Genomic DNA, 12,767 nt, shown 5'->3' on the forward strand with positions numbered 1-12,767 from the left:
TTCAGGGTTCGAATTTCAAAATAACGGAACGTGATAGTAAAATGATATTACTGACCACTGTACTTACCCTATTTCTCATTACTTCATCATTGTAGGACCGGTATTTAAAGAGGATTTTGACATTGACATCGTTATTTGACACCACTTTGACACTTCAAAAGTGGGACGTGTCAGAAAAAGTTTCGTGGACTTTACTTTAAATTTTATTGTTTATTTCTTAATCAAATCGTTTTAAAAATACTTGTGTATAGCCTAATTGAAGACTGCTTAACCGTGTTTCATTTGAAAACGATAGTGAACATATAGCAACAGAAAATCACGTAAAAAACCGACTTAAAATCGTGTTAGTTTACGAACATAAACAAAGACTTCTTCCGATGAAAACAATACATGTGTTATTTATCTACGCGTGTGGTAATGAATGAGGGGTGCTCGTGGAGATATTTCTAAAGTTAACTCCAAGAAGAAGCCTTCGAAAATGACGAATGTGAGCCGGGATGCGCCTATCGGCATTCAAACCTTACAGAGATTGTCTTCATACTTTTGTCCGCGATTACGTTTCAATAGATTAAGATGGTAAGTCACGATTCCTTTTTTGTACATAGAACACAAGGTTAACCGCCTAACGAAGCATAAAATTAGTCTGAGCTTAATGAGTCAGAATATCTTGTAATTTGAGTACTTACCTACCAATATCTAAGTATTAATTTTATAAAATAATAAGCAACTCATTAACTTTTATACAGGCTGTCCCTGGTTAAAGTGTTTTAGAAAGATAATCATACAATTTTTCATTTAAACACTTTTGTTTTTGGAAATTTTAAACTAATTCATGATGGAGCTAATTTGACTGTAAAATAAAAATAATAATTATGACCAAGGAAATATATTATGTTACTATTTCATATGTAATATTACTAGATAAATGTATGCATAAGTCTGGAGCTGTAAAGTTGATGGTGTCTTCTCAAGGTTAGCACACAGAATAGTGGAACTCTTCAGTATTTGTGGAATGTTAAACAATACAATATAACTTACACAATGGTTAACATATTTCAGAATAAAAATGTAAATGTACTTAAGTGATTTATGTATGAGTTGTATGACACATGCACAAATCTTAGTCTAATGATAATTTCAGAATTACAGGTTAAACATCATAGCTATTTATGTACTGATTGTTATTTGAAATTAAAAAATCTGTTGAAGTTTTTTTTCAGAAACAACCATTTATATTGTCATCCTCTGTATGAAGCCTAGCCTTTCCCAAGGAGCAACAACACTCTGTCCTCATCCTCATAATTAGGCTTGATCTAACTATGTTGAAAAGAAACAGATTCTCTTTAAGTTCATATAAGGTTAACCCTTAATTCATTAGCAGAATAATAGATAGGTACTTACAAAATATGGGCAAAAAGTAGTTAACTAATTAAGTTGTTTTAAATAACAAACATTCATTACCAATTACCAATGATGTTATTTATGATTTTATTACGTTATGCTTAAAAATAATGGTGAACACTTTTAAAGCTGCACATTTTTGCTACCATGCTGTTAGGTTTTCAAAACATTTCTAAATGCTCCATTACAATAAAATTATTCTAAATGGTCTATAGCTGATTTTCTGCATTTAGCCTCTAAGGTGGGCCATTATGTGTGAAATACCTATGGGGTCTTACTATTGTATCAGTGACTAACACAAAAGCTAGATAGAGGTTTACCACATAGCTTTTCTTAGTAAAAGTTGTTTAAAATATATTTAGGCTGAAAGAAATGTTTAATTAAACAGTATAGTAGCTGGAAAAAATACCTAAACTAACATTATTTCCGTTGTATTAAGATAAGGCAATCTGCATTGCTATCAAAATTACCACATTTAATACAATAATGCTAATACCATATGATATGCTGTTAAATTAGATAACATGTGTAAGAGATAGCAGGATAAGAGGAGAGAAGTAAAGTAAATAATTTACATACTTACAAAGTAAATAATTTACATCGTTTTTTTGTTTATTAGTACTTTTTGTTGCACAATTTATGAAGAGTACATGTACAATCAGGTCAACTTATGCTAAAAGCATTATTTACCAGTCAACTTGCAGAAAGTTCAAGGAGCAGAAAGCAGGGTTATGAAGCCGAAATTATCACTTATGGCCTTTTTGTATCACCTCTATGGGGTGCATGGGGATGTAATATGAGTAAATCGACCTACTAATGCGTGCGTAGTAATGGCGTGTGGGTTTTATGGTTTTAATGTTTCTTTTCATTTACTTACCTAGAGGAGAAAGATATGAAAAATGCCAGAGCATACATTACTTTTTATGTTAGTTAGCTTAGCTCTGCCCAAAACTGTAGGTATTGGTTTATATTCAAGTTTTACATTCTATTTTGAAAAGAAACCTCTTCTAATTACATAAACTAAATGACCTTACCAAAAAGAATCCCATTATTACACATTTTTACCCAAATCCACAACCACACGTTTCACATTCCAGCTACCAGATCTCCGTGCTAGTCCTGACATACTTCACGTACATGACGTACCACCTCACCCGCAAGCCCATCTCCGTGGTGAAGGCGGTTCTGCATCAGAACTGTAGCGCTCTGGAGCCCCCAGCAGGAACCGATCCGAAGGACGATGAGTGGTGTAATTGGGCGCCGTTTAGTAAGTGTTTTGATGATGATTCTGAAGGCAAAGTTTCAAATTTTAGTAAAATTACTAGACCTACACCCTTCCTTCATTGAAAAGAGACCCGTGTCCCAGCAGAAACTATAAAATTTGCCATAAAAAAAAATTATATATGGAAACATTAATTTAAGTTTATACCACTTATGTGTGATAATATGACAGGTATACATAACCGGCTAGCCAGAAGTGGTTGGATGCGCATTACCCCAAGCACCAAAATGTTGCCACCAACCATGTATTTGCGGTTCAAATTATTCCATGGGCTCTCTCTCTCTCTCAGCCTTCTACATATAGTCCACTGTTGGACCTCTCTAGCTTCTCCTAACGATTCCATCGGCTAATGATTAAGTATTAGTGTATTTCACTCAGCTAACAGCCAATGGATAGTATGGTGGCTGGTAATTAAATGAAATGACGTGTTTATTTCAGACACGACCGACGCCAACACGCTGCTCGGGGCGATGGACTCCGCGTTTCTGTTCTCTTATGCCGGAGCCATGTTTGTGTCAGGTAAATATTCTCGTTACTTAGTTTCCCCCATACATCCTATACATGGTGTTCCAAAAATAGTAAGCCGAATTGGGATGACTGTGGGGACGGGTTACATTTTGAACCACTTTTGTTAAACGAATAACGGGGCTTCAATGCTCTAACACGCCTATCAAGGCATGTAACAAAATTAATTGCAAAATGGTTACTTGTTTTGATGCGGCACTGGCAGGTGAATTTTACGTGATTTCATGAAACTGAAGTAAGTATGATTGGCTGAAACTTATGACACCCCCCTTTTTAGGCTAAAACATCTACCAAAAATATCTTCCACTATTTCAGGCATGGTAGCAGAGCGAGTGGACCTCCGCTACTACCTGTCATTCGGCATGCTGATCTCTGGTATATTCTGCTACCTGTTCGGCCTCGCCAAGACCTACAACATACACCACATTACTTACTATCTGTTTGTTCAGGTGAGGTTTGTTTAGCTATTCAATTCTCGTTATTATAAATAGGTACCTACATTAATTATTTGTAAGTGTGGAAAAGTTGGCTTAAATGTGGTTTTACTCATTTACTTTATGAATTGGTGCAACAATAATCGGACATAACATAGCTAAATCTGGAAGGCCGAAGACGTAGCGATGTAGCGATGGCTTATAATGTTAAAACATCATATAGTTAAAATAATATCAATACAATATTAAACTTTACTCTTTTGAAACCAAAATATTGGAAATTAATGGAGTAAATAGGAAAAGCAGAGATAGATAACAACAAGAACCCGAGAGTTTACCTAAATACTCACGTCATGCATAATACATGTATCTTTATAAAGAATGTTGCAAAAACTGTATAGTAAGCCAAAAAAAGGAGGGTAATCCTGAAGAAAAGTGATTCAGGATGACTCCATGAGTCATCCTTTTTCTGCTTACTATAACACTTTCAGCAACACCCTGAATTGAATAACCGCGTCCATATCCGTTATCACAATATCTACCAGACAACCCTTCTTACCCCCCCAGGCGGGCGCCGGCATAGCGCAGACGACGGGCTGGCCGGGCACGGTGGCGACGGTCGGCAAGTGGTTCGGCAACTCCAAGAAGGGACTCATCTTCGGCATATGGAACTCGCACACTTCATTGGGCAATATATTAGGTGAGTACTCTATTATATAAGGGGGAAAAGGGGTATAAGAAAAAGGGGGGAAGCCTTTGCTTGGCAGTGGGAAAAATTGTTACTTAAATTCAAAAGCAAAGAATGGAGTGATATTCGGCATATGGATCTTGCACACTGGTTTGAGCAATGTAAGTCCCAACCAGCACACCACTAGTGCAAATAGCAGCCTATTTTGCTACTTACATGTAGGTACAATTTATTATACCATAACCTGGCCCTGTAGCACGGTGCGCTATTAAGACGTGACAAGAGTTCTCCGTCTCGCTCGCTCTTGAAGCTGCGCGATGTGAGTGAGCGCGATGCAAAACTCTTGTCACGTCTTAAATGCGACCCGTACTAGCCCTTCTATTTTAAACTCAGTATATCCGCTGTTCGAATACGACACCTATTCATTTATTAGCTGCTCCCGCGAGCTTTCTATCTTCATAAAAGGTTTTCTTGTTTTTGGAGGAAAATCCGGGATAAAAGCAGCCACGATATCTGCTCCCTAGAAACTAATTTTTATAAAAATTGGTATCCATTTTTCTCCCTTTTTCTCGTGAAAGTGTAAAAACATCCATGCTTACTTAATAAGATTTCTGACCCCAACCATCCCATCTTCCAGGTACAGTAATAGCGGCAGAATACGTGGAATCAGACTGGGCACTCTCGTTCATCTACCCGGGTCTGGTGATGGGTGTGATGGGCGGAGTCGTGTTCCTGTTTCTGGTGCCGGAGCCTAAGCTGGTTGGGCTGGATATAGGCCCTGAGGTGAGTGTGGATATAGAACTCTATTACAAACCTATCAAATTAGTGTAGAAATTGTTTTAGTTAATTAATTGTTGGTGTTTATTTTGTGGGCTGGTAGTCCTACTCAATCCATTAATTAATTTAAGTATTAATTAATTATCCCTATTGATTACTACTCCTTCTTGCCAAGCTGTGTATTGGGGGAGAAGTTTGTTAATTATAACTTTGTAATGAGGTTAAAAAGTATTCTGAATTTTCTTGTAGTCGTGATTTGTTAATTTATTATGAAGTGAAGTCTAGTAGTTAGCTAGAATTAACTAGCTCATTGCTTTTTTCATCAATTCATTTGTCAATAGAACGATTGAATCTTGAAATCGTCTCGATAAAATAATTTATTTGTTCATATCATCTTCACCGTAGTGTAAATTTTTATCTTACAGCAAAGCAGAACTACTAGAAGGTCCATAGAAGAGGACGAACCCTCCCAAGTCATAGTGGGAGACCAAGTGAGTCACTTATACACGATGAGTCACACATATCACATCTATAACATAAACATTCACGCCTAAATATACTGCATTGTGGGTCAATCATGTAATGAATTTATTTTAGCACACTTACATTCGTTTGTGAGGATATTAACTGGGGAGTTAACACCTCATGAATATATATTTTTTAATGTTTACGCTACTTTAGGCAAGGTTTAAAAAGCGTACAGCCTTATGATGATGTATCAAAAAGGAAATATTATTGCAGCATGTATAAAGAGTTAATAGTTTTTGTTTGAGACAACCTAAAGCATGCAATCCATCTATCATAAAATCCATCTAAGTCTATTCAAAAAAGTCTGAATTTGTTTAGAAAATTACTAACAGCATGCTATTTCAGGCGGCCAGCTTGCGACCGAACCGGCACTCCGCGAACAGTCCAGCTCAGGTAAGCTATCACAAAGAGCACAAATAGTACAAGTTTACCATTCATCATCATCATCATCATCTATAGCAGTCCACTACTGGACATAGGCCTCTCCCAAAGCACGGCACTGGATGCGATCTTTGGCTTTCCGCATCCAATCATAACCAGCCACCTTTCGCAAGTCGTCGCCCCATCTAGCCGGAGGGCGTCCCACACTACGTTTGCCTAGTCGCGGCCTCCACTCCAGAACACGTTTACCCCATCGGTCATCGGTTCTTCGAAGTTTACCATTACTATTATACTATTACCAATATAAGTATGTGTTGTAGAATTAAAATATTTGGGTTACAGAGAAACTGCTCCATAGTTAAAAGAGTTAAGTAAATTCACTTTTTTCCATCTAAGGGCTGATTTTTCAATGGTCAGATAAGTGTTATCTGAGGAATAACATTGTTGCTGTCACATCTGAATGTTTGTATTAGACAATGACAGCGACAATTTTATTCTTCAGATAACACTTAGGTATCTGACCATTGAAAAATCAGCCCTACTTACACTCACGGGCAATGAAGAGGTTCCACTGAGAAAAACACCAAATTACTTCTAAACGGAAAAGGCTAGCTTCATGCCGTCTTCTGCAACATTGAAGTACATTTAACAGAGCATTGGGATAGTACCAACTAAAATAGGTAATATTTTGTTCCAATTTTAAATTAATTCTTTGAAAAAATTGGGGTTGTTTGCTGTCGGAATTTTGTGTGTGGAACTTTTTCACTGCCCGGCAGTGTATTATGTCTTTCAAACTATTAGCGCCCTCGCTAAGAAATTATTATCAACATACCGTCTTGGGACTTTACTTATAGATCTTTTCTACTTTATTAGTCACTGCTATAATAAACATTGAATGAAAGAAAGAAAAAACATTTATTGCCATAAAGAAAAAAGATAAAGACAGAATCAACTTAAGAGGAATACTATTAAAGGTGGATAGGAAACCTACGTTTATCTACATTTTACCCCTACCCCCCTTTTTTCACCCCACTAACGCCATGTACCCACCCACAGAACATCCAAGACGCGGACGAGCAAACCTCGCTCCTCTCCCGTCGGTCATCCTCGGGCTCGCTCGGCACATCTGCCGTCTCGCTCACTCGCGCGCTGGCCATACCCGGCGTGATGGAGTTCTCTCTCTCGCTCTTTTTCGCGAAGCTAGTCAGCTATACGTTCCTGTATTGGCTGCCGAATTATATTAATAGTAGTGGTGAGTTGTTTTGAGATTTTATTTCTTCTGCACTTTATTAATAAGTATATATATCATGGGCAATATGCAGTCAATGTTAGTTATAATTAATGATTTAATAGACAAATTGTGAGTTTGACAAGGTACAGAAGTTTATAGCTACATTATTATGCTTTAATTGGGTATTTTTATGCTAGGATGGTAGGTTGTTTGTGTACAAACACTACAAAGTAGCGCATCTAGCTGGTTTAATGTATGCAATTAATGACAAAAAGAAAACGGAGCTATCTCTAAAAGTGATACTATTGAGTTCCAATTGCCTTTTATGGTGGCATAGATTGAATTAATCCAGCATAATTGGTGCTATAACAGTGCTAGAAGAACAATAAAATGTATACCAACGAACACCACACCCACCCCAAAATCCATCCCCTCAAACACCACACTCACCCTCCACAGCCCACCTCACACCGAAGCAGTCGGGTGACCTCAGCACGGTGTTCGACGTGGGCGGCGTGTGTGGCGCGATACTGGCCGGGCTACTGGCTGATTGTAGCGGCTGTCCCGCGCTCGTGTGTGCTGGGTTTTATACTCTGTGTGCTCCGGCTGTGAGTTGGGTTTTTTTTATTAATTTATACTAGCGGTTGCTTGCGAGCTTCGCCTTAAAAAGTTTTCTCGTAGGAATTTCGGGCTAAAAAGTAGCCTATGTTCTTTCTCAGGGTCTAGACCATATGTATACCAAATTTCATTCAAATCTTTTGGCGTGAAAGAGTAACAGACAGACAGACACAGTTACTTTCGCATTTATAATATTAGTTAGGATTAGGATACTCGCTCTTGGAAAGCTCAAGATCGCATCCAGTGGCGTGCTTTGGGAGAGCCTACGTCCAGCAGTGGACTGCTATAGGTGATGATGATGATGATGATACTCGCTCTTGCTCCGCTTCGCCTTAAAAAGTTTTCTCGTGGGAATTTCGGGATAAAAAGTATATTATGTCTTTCCCCTGGTTCGTAGCTATCTCCATAACAATTTTCAGACAAATTGGTTCAGTTGTTCTTGAGTTATAAATAGTAACACCGACAGAAGATAAAAAGCTGTTTCAATTTAAATGATAATGGATTCATAATCATTCATAAAAATATATAGGGATTATAGCCGTATTCAAAAAATACATATGTTTAAAGGTATTTTAACAAATTATCTTTTGCCTCTCAGTCTATCGCACTACCTATCACTTTCTCCACAACACCCAAGGTTAGCTGGAAGAGAATGCTACAGCATTAAGTTCGCCTATGTACATATTTATTATTGTGCAATAATTGAATGAATTTAAAAATACATTCTCAATTTGTGTACTGTGTGTTTATTCGCGATGATCTCGCATTTGCCTTAACCAATTTTCGCCCATTTTCAACTGCTTCCACGAAACAATGTATATCATTTAATATAACAACACCCTGTATATCCCCACCCGCAGTTACTAGCCTACCTCACGTGGGGAGCCACGTCGTACGGTGCGAACCTGTGTCTGCTGATCCTGTCGGGGCTGCTCGTGAACGGACCCTACGCGCTCATCACCACTGCCGTTAGTGCTGAGTTGGGTACGTTTTAAACATAAGGAATCTTCTCACCAGGGTTGAACGTTATGAGTGACTTTGCAACACCCAGGCTTGCTGCTCCAGTTTACTAAGTTTACAAAGTTTCCGCTCGAGAGAGCCACGTACAGGAACTTTTCCCCCTCTGAGAATAGAATTCCTGTTGTCAGGTTAATGTACCCGACATACACACGCACTCACGCCTTGTACTAATGTACTCCCTTGCGGGGTAGGCAGAGGTGCATTGCTGCACCCACTTTTCGCCAGAGTGTTATGTTAGTCCCAATGTAATAGGGGGCGGGCCTATTGCCATTTTACGGGCACATCCAAGACCTGAGAACAAATATCTGTGTTTAAACAAATATCTGCCCCAGCCGGGAATCGAACCCGGGACCTTCGGCTCAGTAGTCAGGGTCACTAACCACTACTGTACTGTACTGTACCCGGCATAGTAAGCAAATTTTGCTATGGGACCAACTGTGAATTTACATATTTTTTTCGCGATTTCGTAGCTGATCCCATAACGAAAGGTGTTCCAAGTATGATTGGGACATTATGGTTCAAAGAATCACTGATAATATTCCACCCTGGATATAAATAACCCTTATGCTACCAACCCTTAGTATTTACCTACTTACTAGGTGTTTGTGTTTATTAATAAATGACAGTGTTTTGAACCCCTACAACACACTCCAGTATTAGTTACAAAATTAGCACAAAGCAATTTCAAGTTACATTTGCCTGTCTTCTTTCCTGTCACTCATAAAATCTCACCCTAAACGTTGTAATGTTTCTTGAACAGGCACTCACAGCAGTCTGGCTGGTAACTCGCAAGCTCTGGCCACTGTGACGGCGATTATAGACGGAACTGGCAGCGTCGGTGAGAATCTATTCGTACATTTATTACACTCATACACAAAATGTTGAAAATTGTCTATACCTTTTATGTTTTGTGTTTTAACTCATGCCAAGTCAAGAATCTGATATTTTACAATGTTTATTCGTTATAACAAGAAGTAAATGCTAAAAACATGTCGAAGAGATACAGTATAATGAAATCGTATACAAAAAAAAATAACTAACTTCATACCTATAAAACCTAACACCAATCCTAAGAATATTCAAGAAAAATTGTGAAACGTTCCAAACTTACCTAATCACAAGCACCTCAACAGATAAGTAACTACTCTAAATTTTATTTAACACATATTACACTCGTCCTTTCATACACTCACATATTCATTCATTATTCATTCAGGAGCGGCGATCGGGCCGATGCTGGCGGGTGTCGTGTCCAGTTCGCTGGGCTGGTCCAGTGTCTTCTACTTCTTGATAGCTTGCAACTTCATGGCTTTGTTCTTGCTGCTACGGTAAGTGTATTTGGCCAAATATGTGGATTTACTTTTATACTTTGTTATGCTACCACCCCACTTGGCTATTTGTAAAGGGTTTTTCAATTGGCGCGGGTAGATTTTGGCGGCCCGTGGCGGCCATTTTGTTTTGGTGACAATTGTCAAATCTTTTGCTTATGATTCAGTTGATTATGCCAAATCACCATGGCAGGTTACACGATTGAACAGCGCGTACAAATGATAAAACTTTATTATCAAAATAAGTGTTAGTGCAAACGTTGCGTGCATTGCGCCCATTTTACGGTAGACGTGGTGGCCCTTCACAGTCGACTCTTCAGCGTTTGTTGGCCAAATTTGAAACAACCGGTTCGTTAATCGATCAACCCACACCTGTACGTTCAAGAAACACACGATCAGCCGAGAACATCGCGGCGGTCCGTCAAAGTGTACAGCAGAACCCGAGGCAGTCGATCTATGCGGAAAAGTCATTGAAAATTGGACCACTCGGATCCGTGCCACTGTGAGAAGCCGAGGCGGGCATTTGAATGATATCATCTTCCATACTTAATGGCATATATGGGCCTTTTAAATAAATAAAAAAATTGTTGATACCTCATACGCAGCTTGTTTAATTTCGTTTCAAAATCTACCCGCCCTTATTGAAAAACCCTTTATTTGCCAAAACTGTTATTAAAATTATTGCCGGATTCGGCTTCATTTTTGGAATTTGGCAAATACAGCAAATATCAAATACAAATAAGAATAGCCAAGGGTGGTGCTAGCATACAATATAGCCAGAGTCCTATGACGTTTGATTGACAGATGCTTGCGCCTGGGGAATAATGGTAACTTTCCCTAGAAAACCAACAAATGACAGATAAAATGTATTTATTACACAGCTGTCAAAGGGTTCTTGCTATATTTTACAAAGTTATAGTTTATGAAAACTATGATAGAACAGTCTAAGGGGCTAAGAAACGTGACCCCTCTTAGAGTGATAATAAAGATTAACAGGGTATTTATGCCAAAACAGGAATTCAAAGACTCATTGACTTGTAACCGTTAAAAAACCTTTTAAGAACAGAAAACATATAAAAACAACAACGTAATAAATTAAGCTTGGTTAGCTTTAGTAACTACTTATATATATATCTGACTATTTTTATTTTCTTTACAGAATAGTAAAATCGGAGATTATAAAATACAGACAAGACAGAAGAATACTGTTAGGCCGAGGAGTGCGGATAGAATGAAATTTAAATTAAATAAATATAGACAAATTGTGAGTTTTATAACGACATATTTTACATTCGTAATAACGAAGGGTCAACACACTGTAATGTTGCCCTGGTTAAATAGTTACTATTTTTTAAGTTACCTGTGGGATATGAATTATACTGCAACTGTCTAAAATAATTTTAGGGATTGTCAGAATAAATTATATCCAACAGATAACCTTTACCAAAATATTGTGAAGCAGTAATCTTATTTCCTGTTACTACAAGATCAAGAATGAATGTAATTTATGTAAAATAAAATATAAACGGAATAGTCATATATTTTTTTTCGTGCACTAAAATGTCACGGACCTGCGTGTTTCAAAATATGAATAAATATTGAATCCGTAATGAATTTACGATATATCACCCGCACGAAAAGAAACAATATGAAAATTGGACCAGTTATTTTGGTATGATGGACGTACTGTATTTTGTTTTACATACATTACATTCATACTTGATCAAAGGATATTTGGTGTAGATTGACTTGTCAAAATGAAAAAAAAGGCTCCAATTGGGCCATTCACAAATTACGTCGCACTGTAGGAGGAAGGGATGGGAGTGAGGATGGGAGTGCCAATTTCTCCATAGTGGGTTAGAGCATAACCAGGGATTATTGCTTGACTTACACATCTGTCAAGAATTTAATATGGAGATGACGTATAATTGATCAACCTTCCCTGGTTACGATTGAACCGACAATGGAGAAATTGGAGCTTAACATAAAAAATCATCTATTAAAGTTTTTGGCACATGGATTGCACTGTCCATTAATAATTAAAAATATCTGTGATCGATAGATAAATAGGGCAGCCTCGGATAATGAAGCAAGTGTGACTTAATTTGTGCATGGCCTGGCGGCATTTTAAGGACTTATAATATTGATGTGATGTACTTTACATACTGATTATGTTTTTTTAGGTTAAGCAAAAAACTATCCTTATTTAGGGCTGATTTTTCAATAGTTTGATAAAGGAAACGTAATAATTTTGATATCTGGATGCCTACATGCGTTAGGAAGTAATAGCAACCATTTTAATCCCCAAATAATATTATTCTACAGAAAAAATGCCTTAAGTTAGCCCTGTTAGTTAAAATTACCAGTTTGTTATTTTATAAGCAGACCTGTTCCCCATTCTGAAATTTTGATTAAAATTATACTTACCCCCAAATTAGTTTTATGTCACTTTAAAAAACGATTAAATTTTCTTTGTGATATATGATATGCAAAGAAGAATGGCGAAACCTGACCCGCTTTGCGTAAGTTAGCAGCCACTAACCAAACCTATTTT

At 37.6% G+C, this 12,767-nt stretch overlaps 1 protein-coding gene across 1 annotated transcript; it reads left to right on the forward strand.

Moving 5' to 3' along the window:
• Positions 1 to 136: 136 nt before the first annotated feature.
• LOC105392471 (glucose-6-phosphate exchanger SLC37A2) lies at positions 137 to 11,848 on the forward strand. Its single transcript, XM_038121445.2, has 14 exons — positions 137 to 576; positions 2,499 to 2,668; positions 3,122 to 3,202; positions 3,524 to 3,657; positions 4,210 to 4,342; positions 4,968 to 5,113; positions 5,533 to 5,598; positions 5,981 to 6,028; positions 7,073 to 7,268; positions 7,707 to 7,855; positions 8,726 to 8,849; positions 9,646 to 9,723; positions 10,102 to 10,213; positions 11,373 to 11,848. The coding sequence occupies exons 1-14, from the start codon at positions 422 to 424 to the stop codon at positions 11,446 to 11,448; spliced, it is 1,668 nt and encodes a 555-aa protein (XP_037977373.2). The 5' UTR covers positions 137 to 421; the 3' UTR covers positions 11,449 to 11,848.
• The last annotated feature ends 919 nt before the right edge of the window (positions 11,849 to 12,767 follow it).

Source organism: Plutella xylostella, chromosome 30 (assembly GCF_932276165.1).
Source record: "Plutella xylostella chromosome 30, ilPluXylo3.1, whole genome shotgun sequence".
NCBI lineage: Eukaryota > Metazoa > Arthropoda > Insecta > Lepidoptera > Plutellidae > Plutella > Plutella xylostella.

Bases quoted from the DNA above. Each gene is read 5' to 3' on its own strand.
- LOC105392471 (XM_038121445.2), top strand. From the start codon at position 422: ATGAGGGGTGCTCGTGGAGATATTTCTAAAGTTAACTCCAAGAAGAAG. The intron at 5,114-5,532 runs GTGAGTGTGGAT...TTTATCTTACAG, and splicing joins GGCTGGATATAGGCCCTGAG to CAAAGCAGAACTACTAGAAG. The intron at 9,724-10,101 runs GTGAGAATCTAT...TTATTCATTCAG, and splicing joins AGACGGAACTGGCAGCGTCG to GAGCGGCGATCGGGCCGATG.